A 21,316-nucleotide genomic window follows, 5' to 3' on the forward strand; every position below is an offset into this window, starting at 1 on the left:
ATTTATAAAATCTAAGAGCGGCAATTATCGATGGAATTTGAGCCAACGGAGATGCAAATGATCCTTGTTTATTTTTACCATTCACATTCTGCTGGAGCAACTCCCCAGGTGAAGGTTGGTCTCCCCGGGTAATGCACACTGAGAGTAAACAATCGCGTCACATCATCCCGGCAAGGTCACACGGCACTTATGTTTGTCAATTCTATCACAAGTGCGTATTTGGTTTTCGCATTCGCTTTGGCAATATTTACCATCGACGCTTCGTCGAAGGATGATTTACGGAAGTCAACACAAGCAAGTTTTGATGCTAGCACCCTTCCGGGAATGTGTCCTTCAACGGGTTGCCCATTCTTCTCCGAAGTACCCAAACAAATCAAAGTGTCCATTGTGTAACAAAAGTTATGAAACGAGTGCCGAGGCACACAGCTCTCGGGTCGCTAAAAAGGGCTTGCCCTAGTCGCCACCGCAGGGCACTGATTGATTATGATAAATGTTTTCAAGAGCTCCGTGAGTTATAAAATGTTACCTCGGCTAGTTCTCCCCCCTACCTTCCCGTCTTGATGATGATCGCGGGGACGTGAGTGAAGCTTTATTATTCCCGATGACCATGAAGTTTTGGCGCCAAACGAACTCTCGTAGTATTTTTGTTTGTGCCAGAGTGTCGACCACGACGATTCCATCCGTTCGTTGGCCCTCCGAACAGCGGCATACGCATTCGAGGCATAGCGACCGACGACGCTCAAAAACAACAACAGCTGGTTTTTGTCATAAATTTTAAGCCGTGGTGATTTTTATCCAAACATTTGAGCGTATGAAGCGAGTGGACCAAAAATGCTTTTCCGGCTTGAGATTTGTTTGCGCGGCGGCGGGCGGCGCACTGCCAGTAGAATTGCCATGTGAATTACGAGTACACTCGACGCCGGTCTGTGTTTTTTTTTCTCTTGGTTGAAGCTTAAGCGTAAACATGATGACTAGTGCTAATCTATAACCGAATTTTTGACACTCACTTGTTTCGTAATGGTTCGAACCTAGTTTCACCGCTGAACCGCGCGCGTAGTGCAACCTCGCCGCCGGTGGTGGGGTTTTGTTGTTACTCGCGTGTCCTTCATGTCATCTCATGCTGACAAATTGATTCTCGATGGGTTCGAGGTATACCGTACTTTCGAATATGTCCTCGAGGATCTCAAAACTTTGCCCAGCATAATAACGCGAGAATCGTGAGGATTAAACTTGAACATGTATCAGCGCATAATTGAGCGGGCAATTCGTTAGGATAATTCTTTTACTTTTTGGAGTAATTATGGTTCAATTCCTGTGCTGAACAACATTTCAAAAATCCTGCAATATCCATTGCCACAATCGTTTAATGTTCGTAAATGAATAGGATGCGATGAAAGAGATCGAACGGGAAAATCAGAAACAATCATAAAGTCATAAAATCATGTTGTTCTCAGTATGACGCAACACCGTTTGCCGATTACATCAACTGGTTTGACAAAATAAAAACAAAGTTCAAATCGATTTCGAATTATAGTACTCGATCTATATTTAACGAAAATCAATGAGACACGTGCCTGAACTTATAAAACGGTTACGCTAACTGACATATATTACCCGTCGTAGTTTGACAGCGGTTATGAGAAAATTGGATTTAGAAATAATAATTCAGAATCGGCTGTGGAGCGTTCTGTGCTCGTACTTTTGAGGGACGACTCCCAAAGCCGATCGGAAATATTTACGAGGGTATTGTAAGGAGTTGGCCAACGTCCACGAGTGGTACCGGTTCTACGTCATATACGGGACAAAACTTCCTGAAATTGAAGTTATCTCTGAAATAAATTACGACACAAGAACATGCTTCGTTGTATATCGTTGAAAAAATCGGTGGAATAGCGTGGAAAATCACAGGAATAGATATAGAACTATAGCGGAATTCCCGAAACTGGAAACGAATGGAGATGGGTCCACTTCTAGAGTGAAGTGCAATCGAGGTCGACATAAGCCTTTATTTATGAAATAGACTTTTCATCCACATCATCCACCAATAGATTAATCATCTCGCAACGGAGGAGAAAAGGGAACAAAACCTACTAATTCCGATAATACGGTGGTTTCTAGAACATGGTTGAATCTCTTGATTTTTTACCCCAGGAAAATGACGGTTGTCGTCCAGAGAACGATGATGGAAAACAACCAAAATCTACCATTTGTTCATTAGAAGAAAATGTTATTTGTTTTTTGGGATCGCTGGTTGAAGTAAGACTACTACACTCTGTCCAACTTCTATAAGACCACCCTGATTCTATTTCGTTGCAACAAAAACAGTTGGAATTTCAACAAGATACATTCATTCATTGTTGAATGCTCAGAATAAAGTATATTCAACATCAATTTCGTTCAAAAGAGTTGTTTGTTTATTTATTGTGCTAAAATATGATAATTTCAGCTGTCCAGTTTCTATAAGACCACTTCTAAATTCATAAGTATTATCAATGAAAAATTCAAAACGATCGGCTGATTTACATGCCAATAATTAGTAACCTTGCCATTTGAACTAATAACTTTGAAAATTCGTATTGGAATACTATTTGCCAAATTCTGCTGAACGGATTTCTCGATATTTTTCCATTTTTCCCAAATTACGACTTTGAGCTCTTCAATCGTGGTGTACCGTTTTCCCTCAGTGTAGATTCTGTGTACAAGGATTCCCCCTAAGATTTTCAACAGGATTCAAGTTTGGAGAGTGAACCGACCAGTCAAAAAAATTAAGTTTTTGGTCCTTAATCCATTCATAGTTTACTTGCTGGTATAAATAGTAGCATTGTTTTACTGGAATGTGAACTTTTTGTGACGATATCCACACAAAAACGGTAGGAGAGAGGATTGCAGAACTTGTGTGTAATCCTTGAATGATATGAAAGCTATCTTGAGCTTTCCGGTTGCTCAGAATCCCGCCCAAACCATGCACGAGTCTCCACCAAAATTCCTGGTTGAAACATACTGTTCCTTCGTCCGTAAATCACGCCAGTACGCGTTGAAACCATGAGAACCATCCAAATTGAATTTTTTTCGTCAGTGAAGATAACCTATACATTGAAGAACTTTTCGTTATGGTATATAGCAAAATGTATTCTTTTGGGAACATTCTTTGTCACAACATACCATGTCCCACTGTCGGTTCATGGGAGCTTTGGCAAAATTCAGACGTCTTCCGATGTGAGATGGTGTAAGATGAGAAGTTTTAACCTTTTAAGCCCTCTTTATGCGAGGATTTTTTACCGAAATTTGACGAATTGTCACCCGAGTAGCAGAGAAGTTGAAATATTGCATTATTTGCATAAGCGATTTTGAGGTATTCGAAGCTGTACTAACTACTTCCCGCTTATCCCGGTCAGAGAGCTTCGATTTACGTGGAGCTCTCTCCTTCTTACCGTATCCTTGAGGATTCGCCAAATAATTGAGCACTACTGGATGGGATCGCCCAATCCGACGTGCAATTTCTCTGATTCCAACATTTTCATGGTGAAATGCATCGATTTGTCTTTCTTCTCTCTCCGTGAGGACTTATCCCATCGGCCTTTGCCTGATTTAATTGATCAAAACAACTAAAACAACGGAAAATGTAACTGGTCTTATAGAAACTTGACAGTTGAAAATACGAAAACATTCGTTTACGCTCAGCGCTTGCACACACACATATGAAAATCGTGAAGTGTATGATAGTCACCAGGGCGCGGCATAGTCATAGTCAACTGAGGATAGTCGGCTGACTAACCGACTGACTATATCCATAGTCAGTCGGTAAATGACTTTTGGCTCTTCACGCAGTTTCTCCGCCAAAACGACTGAACAGTTAGTCGGGCGTTTAGTCGCTATCTCCCTCTTCCGACTCGAATATAGCATTCCATTCTTCCCAGTCAAATTGTCCTCATTGCATTTTGAAGTGACTTCCCCCAAAACGAATTCGTTCCTCTCTCTCTTTCCCATGCACGTTTGCATGCATCAATGTTTGAGTTCACCGTGGTTTGACAAGCGCTACAGGTGAGCTAGATTTTTTGTAGCGTACACGAAAACTACTCACACGTATAAAATAGCGTGCAGTGTGTGTGCGCTATTTTGCACGCCTAATACTAACTAATACTAATGCGAGGACCTTTATAGCATACTTGATAAATGTCTAAGTTCGTTGGTTTGAGTTCACGATGGGTAGAAAAAAAAACGTCCATTGATGGGGTAACTACTTTTTTGCATCAGGAATCAAGTTTTCGTTCCTCTTTATATGGACGTGAGTATGCGGGTACAAAATTAGTATCAGGGGGAAATGGAAATGTGGATTGAAGTCAGTTGAATGAAGAGGCAGAATTGTATTCATTAGTCGAGTCAGTTAAAATAACCACTGACTGGACTAGTTCACCAGTCATCCTCGCTAGTCAGCGCTGGTCAATTCATTTTCTAGTCAAGTCATTTTTTGTTGTCGCCGACTGCCGAAGCAGTTCTAGTCGTAGCAAAGCTACTGGGAGTAGAGTCGGTCCTCATTTTTCACCTTCGAAGATTTCGGGCCCTGGTAGTCACCAATACATACACACTAGAATATAAATAGTAGCATTGTTTGTTTACAATCACACAAAGCAGTAAAATCATCACCTGGTCTTAGATAAGTTGGACAGAGTGTATACTATACTCATCTAGTTAATATTTCTCTTCAAGCAGTGCACTATACTTGCTTTGTGCATATTCTGAGAATGTATTCTGAAGCAACAAATAATCCACGAAAATTGCAACTGTTCACACAATTTGAAGAGTACAAACAGGACCAATCAGAACATAGGATTCAGCGCGTTTAGATAGTGCTCGACATGTTACAAATTTTCAATAGTATGTTTGAATAAAATTCATTTTCTTCATTGTGATGAGTGGAAATATTTCCAATCGATCGAGGCAAACACTTTGGCGAAATATCAAAAATTTATCAAGATATAAATGTTCGAAATCTTTCATTATTTCTTACATGCTCAGCTGTTAGATTTTCATTTTACACACTATACTTTCCTCTCAAACATCCCACGTCAAAAGAAACTAAGAGATTTGTCCAAAATTGGAACCCAGTGTTCTGTCAGCGTGACTAATAATTTCAATCAGACTTGAGTGCACGATAAAGGTAGAACATTTGGTGTAAAGCACGGTAAAACCCCGCGTCGGACAGATTTGATCGATCCCTCTCGCCAAACTGGCGAAAACGCATTTTCGGCCGTCGATGGCGGTGGAAGGAGGTTCATTGCTATCGCGTAAACACCATCAATATTTTGTGTTTTTTTCTCTCCTGCTGATCGTAAAATGAGCTTAGTGTTGATAGCAGGATAGGCGTATCGGCAACAGCCTGTCAGCATGTTTCCGATGTGAAGAATGACATTTTTATCATTCATTTTCGTTTGGGCGACCAATATGTGTGTGTGTGTGTGTGTGTGTGTCCACATGTTGTCGAATGGAAAATTTAGATCTTTTTTTTATTTTGGAAGCAGAAGTATTCTTCCACACTGCTTATTGTTTGCCAAGTGACCCAGATACGGTTTCATTCTTGACGATTTTATATCTTCCAGCTCGGTTTATTTTGGTCGTTTTGAATACCATATCTCTGTTCCGACTGTTTCATATGTCGTGTTTCGGTGAAAATGTAATCCCACCACTGAGAAAAAAATAATAAATATAAATAACGCCACAGTGTATTCAAAACAAAGCAATAAATAATAATTTCGATGTTCTTTTTTTCCGAACCGTTACTTTCGCTATCAAGGCTGCTTGAGCGCGTGTGAGATAAATTATCAAGGGGCCATTTCCACGCCAACTATCTTCGAGTTCACGAGCGGTTGAGGACTTTCCAAAATTCATGACGCCAGGAGACTCCTAAAAAATAGGAAATCAGAGAAAACAATTTTGACCCTGTGGGGATTCTGACCGTTTTGTGCCGACCATCATTCCCAGGAGGGATAAACATCACATTGAATCGATTTTCATTCTGTATCCGGCAATAAACCACATTGTGTACACACACAAACACGGTAGGATTTACGTTGATGGACCATTTCACCCCCTATCGGGGTGCCCTATCTCGTCGACATGGACGTGCCGTTAGCTGTCGTCAATAATGGCTTGCGCAATTAGACACATTTATGGCCGCCCTGGTAATGGCTCCCGGTAGCCACCGGCAGACCGTGTAATGGCGGCAAGAATGTGCAATAGTAAATCATTCGCGGTTCACTATAAATGATGCACGCCCTTTGCCAGAGCACGTTTGACGGATCCCAATCTTTTCCCCTCCGTCGCTTGGTCACGACTACTCTTCAAAGGAACCGATCATCACAGGGCACCAAAGAAATGAGGAAGTAGTCGTAAAATTTAAGTGCGACTATTATGTGTAGGCGGGTACACATTTTAGGTCGTAAAACCGAACGGCCAGTGTCCACACGTATCGAGATGCTTTCTATTTTCAAATTCAAGGTTGTGTCCTTGAGTTTCGTTTACGATGATACCCATCTCATCACTCAGAGGAATCGAAGAAAAATGCTGAATTCCTGAATGGAATTCAATTTTATGCTCACGAGTTTAAAAGCACCTATGTTGAGCGATGTGGGCTGCAGTGAGACTCCGAATCTACTGTTCCACTTTCGGTAATTGTTCAATGTCTAGACTGACGGGGCTGTGAAATGTTATTACCTAGAAGCAACGCACGCTGCACGTCATTAAGTGGCAATATTTTGGTAAAAATTTCCATTTCGGGGGTTGCAATTTTGCTGGGGAGTTGTATAAAAAGTAAGCCAACTGTTCGAAGATGGCATCAGTTTAAACTCATCGATAGATAGCGAAGCTGCAAACCAAAATGAAACTCGTAAGTAGGCGCTCGTTTGATGCTGCATTCAAATAAGATGTTTCACATCTGCTGTTGTTTTTTTCTCATAGCTGTTAGCGTTCTCGGTTCTGATAGTCGTTGGAGCGGCTATCAAGGTCACTGAAGACAAGGAACATACGGAGCACACGGAAACACCCAAGGAGCACATTCCAATCGTGCACAGTGAATCATTCCATGGTCACGACGGAAGCTTCAAACATCGCTTCGAGTCAGCCAACGGGATCCTTGTCGAAGAACGTGGTTCGGTGAAGGATGTCGGGGACAGCGAGCACAAGGCCAACGTGGTTCACGGCTCGTACTCCTACATCGATCCCAAGGGTATTCCGGTGTCCGTGCATTACACGGCCGACGAGAATGGCTTCCATGCCCACGGATCGCACATTCCCACACCAAAGCCGGTGCCGGAGTATTAACTTCTCCCACTGGATTAAGTCTATTTCAGTTCTGATCTCTCGCTATTTCAATGTACCAGTGACAACTGGATTCTGCCTCCATTTATGTACATTTTGAAGAAACGGGAGTTGGGAAAATCTGGATAAAAACAACACCTTAAGAATTTCCACATATTTTCAAAACCTCTCTTGTTTCTTCGACTTCAACTCATTACAAACTCTCTCCTAAACTCAACATGAGCCATTCTACAGTACATGTTGATCATTTACTGAATAGAATTTTGATTGAATACAAAAATAGATGTTTTAAGGTGAAGTAAACGAGAGTGCGGGTAAGATCAACACCCTCTTGGAGTAGTGAACTATGTGACTATGTGACTATACTACTATGTGAACATTTTAAGAGGGAGAGGAGGAATAGTTACTAATAATACGTAATTGGATTGCAAAGATTTTGAATGATAAAAAACAAACAAATCCATATATCCATAAAAGTAAATTTGATGACAGCATTTTGCCTATTCATCACACAGTATGCGTAGAAATTCAATGAAATGAAGGCATATCTTTTAATGCAGTCTGGAATAATCGAGTACAAAAGTACTCACCGCTCGCATGCATTTGCAAAGCGGATTTCCTAAAGCACCTTGGGTTTAAAGCAGCTATGGGTGGTGAAAACAAGTTCCCCCAACTTGGATGTATTTGCAATACCGATTTCCTCAAGCTCCTTACTTTAAAAGTCTGTGTTAGGGAACACATTTCAGTGGCAACCAATGTTTTTTTTTCCTCCACTCACCCCCATCTCGAAGATACTCTTTTTTTGAGGATCCTAGATTTGGGCTCGAGTTATTTTTTTTTAAAAAAAAGGACACAAACAAATATTTAGAAACGAGGTGACTGGACAAAAACATGAAGAACAAAAATGTATGGACCCCAGTGAAAAATAATATTTCTTTTAAGGGAAAAAATAAAATAAGAGGAAAAACATTAAATAGTAAAAAAACACATAAACATGGAACATTAAGTTCACAAAATAGAGTACTGACAAGCATACCACGATACATGGATTATTGTGTTTGATCGATCTCTATTACAAAAACATTGGCCATTGATTTGAGATATTGTTTTGATTTCTTTTTAAAATTATCAGAACGTGTGATTATTCGAGTTTCAATTGGCAAGTCATTAAAACGAGATGGTTCATGAAACAGAATGCGTTGTTGATCAACATTAGTTGTTGCTCTACTTCGCATTAAATTTTGTGTTTGTCGTGTGATGTGTTGATGATTTACTATAGGGATTGTCAAGTTATGGTGAATATTATTGTCATTTATAACGCTGTGGACTGAATTGGCAGCGATACACTGGGCGCTGGACAGCGTCGCCTCACGACCTGTTGAACACTATTACATTGTAACGGATAGTCTTAGCTCTGTCGAAGCTATCCGTTCAGTGAGGCCGGAAAAGCACTCGCCGTACTTCCTTGAGAGAATACGAGAAATTTTGAGTGCTTCACATTGCTCAATTCCGGGTAATGAGAGGGCTGACTCATTAGCAAAGGTAGGTGCAATTGAAGGCGATATTTATCAGCGTCAAATCGCCTTCAATGAATTTTATTCTTTAGTCCGCAAAAATACCATAGTTAACTGGCAACGCAAATGGAACGAAAATGAATTGGGCCGGTGGCTCCACTCGATTATCCCTAAGGTTAGCCTCAAACCATGGTTCAAAAGTCTGGACTTGAGTCGGGACTTTATTCGCACCTTCTCCCGACTCATGTCCAATCACTGTTCGTTAGATGCGCTACTCTTTCGTATTAATCTTGCCGACAACAATCTTTGTGTTTGTGGCCAAGGTTACCACGACATCGAGCACGTTGTTTGGTCGTGCGAGCTGTATCTTGTCGCCAGATCGAATTTAGTAGTCACCCTTCGGGCCCGAGGAAGGCAGCCCATGATGCCGGTGAGAGACGTGTTGGCTCGGTTAGACCTTGATTACATGGCCCAAATATATGTATTCCTTAAAGCTATCGATCTTCGTGTGTGATTGTCCTTACACCCTTAGTTTTTCCTTTTCCTTTTCCTTTGTGAGAGATCGGATCCCTTCTTAAGAATAAGATGAAATGTAAATACATTTTAGATATAAGATAGGTTTAAGAATTGAGTGTGATGAGTGTGATTGAGAGTGTGAGTGTGATCATTGTCAATATATCCTCATATCCCCTCCTTTTCCTGAAGAAAATATGTCACCCTTCTAAACTCGAGTCGACCGCGAGTAATCGGTTTCCTATATTATTAACATTAGAATTAAGGAAAAATGTTTATATACTAGTAACAATACAGTAAGGAGTTCGGCTCCTTTAAACCTATGTAACTGAGCCTGTAAAAATAAACGATTTAAATAAAAAAAAAAATAACGCTGTGTATAAGTTTAATAGTCTGAAATTCGCGTAGTCCAAGAAGAGGCAGTATTTAATGAGAATCGTCGGAATATAAGTCTAACGTTGGATGGAGGATTGGTAGTCTGTGTATTATTTTCAGACACCTATTTTGCAACACTTGTAGTTTTTTAAGTTTCATTTTACTTGTATATCCCCAAACTACTATTCCATATTGCAGTAATGAGTGAATACATGCAAAATAAAAATTTCTCAACGGTCTCTGTGATACAAAGTAGGATACTCTCTTCAATATACTACAAAGTGTGGAAATTTTTTTTTTCTTAAGAATTTATTTGTTGTGTACATGATAAACCTGTGTCTAAGTGTATTCCAAGGTATTCAAAATGTTCACCTTGAACAAATGTTCAAGGTTCACCTTGTCAATCGAAACATTCTCAAACTTTGGGTCGGGACAAGCGAAGATTTGTTTTCCTTGGTGAGTGGAAGAACATGTATTTAGTTTTTGACAAATTTAGTAACAACAAATTTTGTTGAAAATACCTACAACGAACAGAATTAATGATCAATTGTATCGAAAGCCTTTTTAAGGTCCAGAAAAAGAGCACCTACTATCAATTTGTAATCGATTCCATCTATCACCTCATCCACGAGCTCAGTGATGGCAGTTATAAATAGTGCAGCTGCCGCGTCGAAACCCATACTGAACCTTGTAAAATACATTGTTACATTTAAAAAATCAAGTAATCTTACAATGAGAAGTTTCTAGCATATTTTATAGTGATGAAATCGGTCGATAGTTGCTAGGGTTCGTGCAATCACCGGATTTGAAAATTGGCAAAATTCTAGCAAATTTTCAGACAGTTTGGGTATCTTCCTGTAGACAGCAACATATTGAACATTTCCGAACAAATTCTGGAGAAGGCAACTGCGTTCGTTTTTGTGGCTTTCACTGGAATATTATCGGAACCGCAATCTTTTTTGCTGTTCAGATCTCGTATGATCCTAAGCACCTCCATTTGATTTGACGGATACTCAAAGATGGAGTTTGGGACATGATGGGAGTACATTAATGGGTTACCATCATTACGTTTAGGAATTTCGCTAGATAACTGGGTTCCGATACTTGAAAAATATTCGTTAAAAATTTCACACGCTTCTTCGTCATTTGTACATTCAATACCATTATGAGTCAGATCAACTTGGGTTTTTTCCTTTCAGCGTTCTAAAATTAAATTCAGTGTTTTCCATATTCGTGATTGATTTGTATTGTTAAGTATTTGTTCAAAATATGCTCTTTTATATTGTCTTTTCTCTACTTGAATTTTTTTCGAAATATAGTTAAACATTTCTTGTAGATGTGAATCATTAGGCCAATTTTTAACCTTTTTCAGATATTTTCGCTTTATTTTGCTCTTTATTTTTATCAAAATTCCAGAGATCATACGACATCCAAGGACAAGCGTTTCCTTTGGTGTTGACCTCAACAGAAATGGTTCTGGAACATTGCGCCAATATCGAATTGAAAATATTTGTTAAGCAAAATTCAACGCCTTGGTCACAATTCACCGTTTTCAAGAAATTATAGAAGCGGGTATTCAGTATGTTGTAATTTATAATCGTCTTTTTCAATCTGGTTTTGACTTTGCATCCGTGTAGTCTTAATGATAATACAATCAATGAGTGATCGCTAAAATTTGAGAACACAGTATCATTCCGAGTATTTGTCACATCTATGATTTTGCATATAACATGATCCAGTATATTATTACTCGCATTACGTGTGGTGAATGTGTTGCAACATATAAAACCTAATGATCTGTTACAGATTGCTATAACGTACTACAATATTATTTCTAGACAAATTCACAGGTACATTCACATCACCTACAATGAAGTTTGGTCTTGATTTTGAACGATTTACTTCATTCTCCAGAAAGTCATGAAATCTGTGAAAGTCAGAAGAGGGGAGACGATAAACATCTATAACATCGAAAATCTGACTATTAAGTGATAACTTTATATGTATGCAATGAAATCCATCTAAATATTGATTGTCAATGATTTTAAGTTGAAACCGTAAATCAGGCCAATCGAAAGAAAGATTGGCCGATCTTGGAAGGATATTAAGAAGATCCATTTTTTCCAGTCCGATTTCCGATTTTTTGGATTGATATTTTGCACTCAAAAAAATCTCGAAAATCGATCTTTTCGTTTTCGATTTTTTCAATCTCTGAAAAACTTTTTATGGATTTATTTTTCAGTGTACATCGATTTCATTCTCACCAAAGACCACCTAACAAATTTTATACCCATTTTTAATCGCTTCATTAGCTTGCTGACAAGGTGAGTCCGATTCTTCTACGAAAGGTTAATTTCTAGACCTGGCGATAAAACCAAGAATCTGTGTCCTATAAATGACAGACGTATGAACGTCGGCTGATAAAAGTTTGTTGAATTTCTAATAGTGTTCTTTTCCAATATTTCTTTTAATTAAATGATTCCATGACGGCACAAAATAAATGCCAAGGAAAATGCGTTTTTCTGAAATCTAAAGTTTTTTCAATCAAAATGCTTTCGACGTTTGAATAGAAATATGAATTTTTTGTTCCTTGTTTAAAGACGACTCTCATATAGAATAGATAGATAAAATGGAAAAAGGTAAAGATTTTCAAAAAATCGATTCGGCAAAGATCGATTCTCTGGTTCCGATTTAATCAGTGAATCGATTCCAACGCCGTTTCGGAAATCGATCGTCAAGATAGATCTTTTTATGAAGATCGCCCAATTCTAGACTGAAGGTGTCGGTTTTTATCCCGAATCGACTCGAACTTTGAAAAAAAAAAGCTTTTGAGCACCGAGAAACAACAAAACCACCCACCTTCTCACAGAACACCCTGAACAATGTTTTATAATGAATAAGGGGCACAGAAAGTATGAAATTTCGCTAAATTTACCGACTGAAAAACTTAAATTCCACTAGCGATTTTTACACGGACTGTCTACTGTGTGTCAATTGATTTTGTTTTGTTGTTTGTGTGTGTTTATGTGTGTGTGTGTGTGTATGTGTAGGGGAGGCATTGGAAAATTTCATAAAAATCTTTTGAACTGTAAAATCAAATGGTGTCGTTTTCACCCACAATGTCGGATTTACCCTGATTTCCTCTACCAATATGAAAATTATGCAAGTAATACAGAACTCAGAAGGTAAGGTTTTATTAGTATAATATGTTTGAATCCAGATTTTAAGTTTGACATATAGAATCTGCTTTGAATAGTTGAAATCTGAGCTGTGTCTATGGATTTGGAGTTTAATAATTGGGGACCCTTTCAATACATACCCTACAGTTTTAATCTAAAGCGGTGCTTTCATGTCGGCCATTAGAAGTCATGAATTGAAAAACAAAAAACAATATGACTGTGTCTGGTTAATAAATTGTTAACATTTGTTATTTGAAATCTTGTAGCAAAATTTTGAATGTGTATCTTGTAGATTTGGGAGATGTTTTAAAACTAAATATACAGGGTCTTTCAGATTAAACGTTCACGCAACAAATTTAATAGCTTCTATAGAAGTGAACCGATTTTTATTTTTAAAAAACGAAAATAAAGCTTATTTTAGGACATTTTCGATGTGATCACTATCCTTACTACCCTCAGATCAACATCCATATTTCAAAATTCTATTTTGTTCAAAAAATACAAGTCCTGGAGTTATTGTTCTAGATTCGTGTTATATTCATGTTTCTCAGTTTCATATATCAGATTCCATACATAGGTTAAATATTCGAGTTACAAGTTTAGAGTTCAGTTTCATGATCCTAGAATCTTTATTCCATATTCTGTATTCAGGTTCGGTACGTATTATTGATTCAGAATCCAGATTCCAAATTTTGAATGCCAAAATATGATATCAAATTTGGCATCCAAATTCAGAATTATTCCGAATCCAGATACCAGACTCTAGACCCAGTTTGCGGATTGCAGGATTTTTATTCCAAATGTAAAATTGAAGGTTCAACGTTAGAAGATCGGCAAAGCTTTTTTTTTTTAAGAATTCAATCCTTTAAACTCTGGACGAGAACCCATTTATTATCATTTTTTAATTTCGCTGTGCTGCTTGAAGATCAAAAATTATGAATTTAAAATGGTATTGCGGCGAAATTTATAAATGATAGGACTTAGATGTCAAATAACGAAGTGTAGAGCGGTTAAGGAACTTTTTTTTTATCCAAAATATATATTTTTATTAAGGCTCATATGGCGTCAACCTGACGGGGCCGGGAGTTCAATATTTCGACAATGTTTGCCTTATAACTATGTTAGTAATATGTAACCGATTACTCGCGGTTGGCTCGAGGTTAGTATTACAAGTGTTTTCGTAATTGTGATGTTGCTGTCTCCAATGCTCTGTACCTGTGCCCGACACGGGATACTTCCTTTTGGGATGCAGCTGACCATTAATCAGCAACGCCCCCTAGTCTGTACCCCATATATAGCGTGGTGCGTCTTCTCGACTCGAGGAATCCAGGATAGAATGGTCACTAGCCGGCGCAAACATCAGCTCGTGTAGAGTTGTCATGAGCGGTACAACCTTTGGCTCTTGTTGAATGATCAGTGGACTGCACAACCTTTGGCCCGTGTATCTGTAAAGAGTGTGTGTATGTATTGCCGCGACTAAGTAAAAGTTTATAGATCGGATAGGAGGGATATGAAACAGGGACACAACGAAGGAAACATCATTAAACGTTGACATCGGCGTTTCTGAGGAACAGGTATAGATGAAGTAGAAGATCAGGATCACGGCTACCTAAGATATCCCGGACGGGGATATCCGATTGTCTACCTTTTGCTCTCAGTGCTTTAGAGAGCTGAGAGCGAGCAGCATGGAACCGGATACACGACCAGACAACATGCTCGATGTCGTGGTACCCATCGCCACAATCACAAAGATTGTTTGCTGCGAGCCCAATGCGATAGAGATGCGCGTTTAGGTTGTAGTGATTGGACATAAGCCGAGATATCACGCGAATGAAATCACGACCTACATTCAATCCCTTAAACCAATCTTTCGTCGAAACCTTAGGAATAATCGTGTGTAACCAGCGACCGAACTCATCTTCACTCCACATGCGCTGCCAACTAACGAGTGTGTCCTGACGAGGAATGTGAAAAAATTCATTATAGGCAATTTGCCTTTCAAAAAGAGTGCCTTCTAAAGCGCCCACCTTAGCTAGCGAGTCCGCTTTCTCATTCCCCGGAATCGAACAATGAGAGGGAATCCATGCTAAGGTAATCTTGAATAATTTTTTGACCAAAACACTCAATAGTTGTCTTATTCTTGTTAGGAAATAAGATGAGCGTTTATCAACCTTCATTGAGCGGATTGCCTCTATTGAGCTGAGACTGTCTGAAAAAATAAAATAGTGGTCGATGGGCAATGTTTCAATGATCCCCAGTGCGTAGTATATCGCACCCAGTTCAGCGACATACACGGAACAAGGATCTTTGAGTTTGAAAGAGGCACTGGAATTTTCATTGAAGATGCCGAAGCCAGTGGACCCGTTTATGAATGAACCGTCAGTAAAGAACATTTTATCAGATCTAACTTTCCCATATTCTGCCGAAAATATCGGCGGAATAGAATCGGAGCGTAGATGATCTGGGATTCCATGGAAAGGAACTTTATTGCTATTAATTCATTAATAAATTCAGAACATATTCTAACAACATAATTCGCAAGTTTGAGCAAGTGTGGGTCAAAGCACTTATTGCGGAAGAAATCCATATATTTGCATCTGTTTACTTCCCCCCTGATCGTGCTCAAATTAGTTGTTATGAGAAATTCTTTGAAGTTGCTGAAAATATTTTATCTTTCTTTGCACCAGAATCAAAAATCCATATATACGGAGATTTCAATCAACGAAATGCGGACTTTACCACTGATTGATAATGAATTTATCTTGCTTCCAGTTGTTGATGATAATAAGACTCTGACAAATATGACTGAAGATTTCTGTGTGACTGAATCATTAACTCCGCTTTGGAAAAATGAAGCTTTCCACACAGCTATCGAATATTCTATATTTATAGATAACACCCAAAAACCATTTGATCATGAACTCGAGAAAGTCTCTGATCACACTAAAGCAAATTACCAATCAATTAGGTGTAAGCCTAACTATATCAATTGGCAGGATTTATTTAGAAGTGTGGAAAACATTGAAGTAGCAGTGACGACTTTTTACTCGATATTAATTCATTTATTTTTACAGGCTCAGTTACTTAGGTTTAAAGGAGCCGAATTCTTAAATATAATTTTAAAACTATATATATAAACAATTTTCTTACATCTATGGTTAGTAAGGTGGAAAACCGATTACTCGCGGTGTACTCGACTTTTTACTCGATGATCAATGAAATTATAGAGGAGGAGATACCAACAAAACGAAAAAGGAGAAATATAAACACAAAATATCCAATTTGGTTTAATCGAAACATAAAGAATCTAAAAAAAAAGCAGAAGGCACATAAAATTTATAAGAAATATAAATCTGATGCTAATCACGAAAAATATCAGAACATTTGCGAACAGCTCAACTCAACTGTAAAAAGCGCTTTTGAGGATTTGAAGACAACTTAAAAACAGAGTCGGACACAAGGTTTTTTCAATTACATAAAAACAGAATTAAAAAGCAATGGTTTTCCATCACGCATGCACCTTGACGATACCGTGGGAAACGACCCAGAAAAAAATTGCAACATAGTATTTGTAACATCTGAGAAGGACCGAGATCGTGACTTCTTTGCATTTCTTCTAGAATTTCCATGTGATGTTGGAGTCAGAAAACTAACTTACATTGAAATTTTTGACGCATTAAATAAGCTTGATGTCTCGAATGGATCGGTCCTGACGGAATTCCACCGGTTTTTATAAAAAATTTAGCATCTGAATAAATTCATCTACTTTTATGGCTTTTCAATAAGTCATGGGAATCAGAAAGGTTCCTAAAAATATGGAAAAACTCTTTTCTTGTACCAATATTCAAATCCGGTAATAGATCCGATGTAAGAAATTATCGTGGAGTAGCAATTATTTCTTGCATCCCAAAACTCTTTGAAGCCATAATAAACCAAAAACTTTTTCAACAACTAAAGACACGAATAAGCAACACGGGTTTTTAAAGGAAAATCAATAACAACAAATTTGCTGGAATTTGTCACATTCACTTTGATTGCAATGCATAATGGTAATCAAGTTGAAGCTCTATACACTGACTTTATTAAGGCTTTCGATCGTGTTGATATACCCTTACTCCTTCTTAAACTTCAAAAAATAGGGATAGAAGCCAAGCTATTAAAATGGCTAGAATCATATTTTACTCACCGCACGCAAATGGTAAGATTTAATGGGAAAATTTCGAAACCAATATTTGTTACATCCGGAGTTCCTCAAGGCACTCATTTGGGGCCGCTTCTGTTCATTTTATTTGTTAATGACGTTTGCGTTTTTCTTAACAATGTTGAGGCACTTATCTACGCAGATGATATGAAGCTGTATATGGAAATAAAGAATGGAGAAGACTATCAAACATTCAAAAATGATGTTGACATATTTTATAAATGGTGCATCAAGAGTTTATTACAGCTCAATTTTAGGAAGACAAAAAGACAAAAGACAAAGACATTGTATATTACATATGTTAGATCAATTCTCGAATACTGTAGTATTGTATGGTCCCCCTATATAACTTCACACGAAGACAGAATTGAATCTGTACAAAAACAATTTTTATTATTTGCACTTCGTAAACTAGGCTGGTCTTCATATCATCTCCCTCCATATGAAGCACGCTGTATTCTAATCAGTATTAAAAGCCTAAGAGAACGTTGGGACTCTGCCATGATTCTATTTATTATTGATATCATATCATAATATTAGGAAACCTAAATTTTTACGCACCGATTAAACACCTGAGAAACCCTAACATTTTCTACATAGATAACCGAAGAATGATAAGCCTCTGTAATGAACACGGTGAAATAATTGATGTAACCATGTCAAGATCAATGCTTAAAGACTATCTGAATAGAATAAGATATAGTTAAATTTCACTGTAATATTTGGGCAGCATATTTAGTCAACGCTGGTTTGACGAAATAATAAAATAAATTTAAAAAAAAAATTTCATTATGTAACTTGTTAAAATCCTCCTCTAAATTAAACGGATAAATTATCCAGCCAGCTCTCTTTAGTTTTTTTTTAGTTTTAAGTAGTATTGATAATGTATCGGTCTTTGATTGACGACAATAAATAAAGAAATTAATTTGGTCGATAGAAGCAGTTAAGCTTATCATGCACTTGCGGGGAAAAAATCAAAGAAAACACCTAAAACCTACTAACATTCAAGTTTTATACATTGAAAATGTTATTTAATTCCTTTGTTGCTTACAATGTAGAAAAATGAACATATGAGTTTCCAAGAATTTCACTCTTACTGGCAAAACTTTAGAACGCAGCGAGATTTTTCATGGAAACTGAAAAAAATGGAATGGTTTTATTATAGACTGTATTATAGACACAATTACTTAAGTGTATCTCTATGTTCAAGTTTCAAAATCTTTTACTTAAATTTCGCTAAATTTCACAACCAACTGCGGTTTAACTAAGCCGGAACACTACAAGTTTGCTAATTTTTCTTTGATATTTGTAGCCTTTTTTATCATCTATACCCATGTTTACTTCAACTATTTTATTTATATTTTTCAAAACTACAGGAAGTCTTATTTCCGCATTTACATTTGAGTCAAAGAAAACCCAAAATAGAGTCAGAGTGAAACATAGTAATCATTTTCTGTTTCATATACCGTTCCGAATCATATTTCGGACACTCTGATAATAACTTGAAATGCTTAATGCCCTGATGATATAACTATAAAATTAATATTACAATTGATTCTTTAGAGTAACCCTTTAGAGGTATTATCAAGGCAATAAACATTTCAAGTTATTATTACAGAGTGTGCGAAATATAATTATATTAAGGATGGAATCCACTAACCACTAATTCTGCCAGCAAAATGATCCAACTGTATCGAGAAACATCAACATCCCAGCTAAGTACTATTAACAATTTGTTATTTTTATAACCGATCCGAAATGCAATCCGCTTCAAGTCTCTCGGTGTTGTGTGCGAGAGAGAGAAAGTGTCAGTCAGTAGAAGACTGCGGTGATGGCGGGTGCGGCTGCGTGTGAGAGTGTGGCATTACGAGTGCGCGATCGTGGAGGATGACCAGCAAACATGTGATTGTATTGGTGTGGTTGCCTTGCTTCCCAGAACGGACTCGTTTGCTTCGGAAGACCAAGGTAGTTTGATTCTTTTCGTCGGTTGACGTACAGTCGAGTTTTTGTGAGAGGATTGGATCGGAGAGCATATTTTGATTGTGCGATAGCTGACGGATGGAGGCAGGCTGTTTTGTTTGTTCGAGGCAGACGATTTCGGTCACGGCAAGGCGGAGCGGACGGTGTAGCCACGCCGGTGCAGTTCTATGTCGTTGTTTACTTCTCGCAGTTGCGTGAGATTTGTGCAGCCGCATTTTCGCGCGAAGTTGCATTCAATCTAAACGACATTCTAGAGTTTTAGAAGATCCAATAGTTTTAGAGGTTTTTATATATCTAATATTGTCTTCGTGGTAAAGAGCGCATTGACGTCAACGTAACATCGATTTTCTTTTCTTTTAAATCTAGCTAGACGTTGACTTTGATGTGTATGTACAAGCGGCCATAAGATTTCCATGCAAGAATATTCAATGTAGTGTGCGTTTCGACCATGAGAATGTTACGGAGGTCGAGAGAAAAGTTTGAATTAACTTACATTTGTCTCTTTTGCTCACCCATGTTTTGACGTAGGACTACGTCTTTCATTTCTATACCGGGGTGTAAAATCAAAGTTTCGAAAACGAAAGCGTTACGCCGGAGACCGAGATTTTGAGCGTTAATAGCTCCTAAACAACTGAACGAAATGGTATGATAAACACTTCATTCGAAAGATAAAATGTCTACGCGTTCTATACTTGTTACTTTTTGATCCAAAAACTTGTTTCAATAGTCTTAAAATTGCTTTCAAAACAGGCTATTGAAATCACCAATCGGTATATAAGCGAGCGCCGCTCGGAAATCCACTCAGTTCTAATTGAACAGCGATTGGAGCATGTTGTCGATGTTGTGGTGAAGCTCTTCGTTTATCATGAAAGCGCGGATGAACGGTGTCACCAAGAGCCTGTTTGTGCACCCTAGGCCAGAAGGGAATCCATCAGGAGGAGAGTGATGCCACAAACGGTTCCCCGGGAAGACATCGCTACACACACATACACGCGCAGAATTCTTTTCGTTTGGATGCCATTCAGCATCGAGAAAGTTCCGGAAAGATCTAATCATTGCTGGAAAATAATCTGCCAGTTCCTCTGGGAATTTAAAAATACATTCATGTGAAAGAGTTTATTTGAATGTTTTCTATGCATGTAACACTGTGACCACATATTTTTCAATCAAGTACCATTAACAGGTGGTTACCGAGTTAGTATTAACCACTGGTGGGCTTCCAGTATCGAGGAAAATGTGGAAATATCTAATCGTTACTGAAAATAATCTGCCAGTTCCTCTGGGAATTTAAAAATACATTCATGTGAAAAAGTTTATTTTAATGTTTTCTATTCAAGTAACACTGTGACCAAATATGTTTCAATCAAGTGCTATTAACAGGTGGTTATCGAATTAGTATTAACCACTGGTGGGCTTCCAGTATCGAGGAAAATGTGGAAATATCTAATCGTTACTGAAAATAATCTGCCAGTTCCTCTGGGAATTTAAAAATACATTCATGTGAAAGAGTTTATTTGAATGTTTTCTATCCATGTAACACTGTGACCAAATACATTTGGTTTTGTGATTTTTCAATCAATCGCAATTAACAGCTTCTGAAGATTATTCTTCCCCATCAGTAGGATATTTCCGTATCCAATATTGTATGCGCCCGCAATCGATTATTGCTCAGTCGCCGAAAGTTCCGAGCTCAGAGAGTTCATTCCCCTCTAGTTTGCCTTCCAAATTGCCATTGTAAACCACACCTTCTCTCGATTCAATCACACACAAAAAGCATACTTAAGCGATATTCTGGTGGTGAGACACATTCATTTTTCGTGAGGACATCGACAAGACAACATCGTTGCCTAACGTGCTGGAGGAGGTGGACGGCGAAGGATCGACACATACACGCGCAGAATTCTTTCCGTTTGGATGCCATTCAGCATCGAAAAAGTTCCGGAAAGATCTAAACATTGCTGGAAAATAATCTGCCAGTTCCTCTGGGAATTTAAAAATACATTCATGTGAAAGAGTTTATTTGAATGTTTTCTATCCATGTAACACTGTGACCAAATATTTTTCAATCAAGTACTATTAACAGGTGGTTATCGAGTTAGTATTAACCACTGGTGGGCTTCCAGTATCGAGGAAAATGTGGAAATATCTAAACGTTGCTGGAAAATAATCTGTCAGTTCCCCTTGGAATTGAAAATTACATTCAAGTGAAAGAGTTTATTTTAATGTTTTCTATCCATAAA

The 21,316-nt window shown here is 38.0% G+C and overlaps 2 protein-coding genes across 5 annotated transcripts in view; both read left to right on the plus strand.

Moving 5' to 3' along the window:
- LOC129764629 (sestrin homolog) overlaps window positions 1–21,316 on the plus strand; it is a 136,184-nt gene that overhangs the window by 63,146 nt on the left and 51,722 nt on the right. The window lies entirely within an intron of this gene.
- Window positions 6,782–7,731, plus strand: LOC129764636 (larval cuticle protein 1-like). The gene is made up of 2 exons (XM_055763904.1): window positions 6,782–6,883; window positions 6,955–7,731. The coding sequence occupies exons 1-2, from the start codon at window positions 6,875–6,877 to the stop codon at window positions 7,315–7,317; spliced, it is 372 nt and encodes a 123-aa protein (XP_055619879.1). The 5' UTR covers window positions 6,782–6,874; the 3' UTR covers window positions 7,318–7,731.

The sequence above is a fragment of the Toxorhynchites rutilus genome, chromosome 2, assembly GCF_029784135.1.
Source record: "Toxorhynchites rutilus septentrionalis strain SRP chromosome 2, ASM2978413v1, whole genome shotgun sequence".
Classification (NCBI taxonomy): Eukaryota; Metazoa; Arthropoda; class Insecta; order Diptera; family Culicidae; genus Toxorhynchites; species Toxorhynchites rutilus.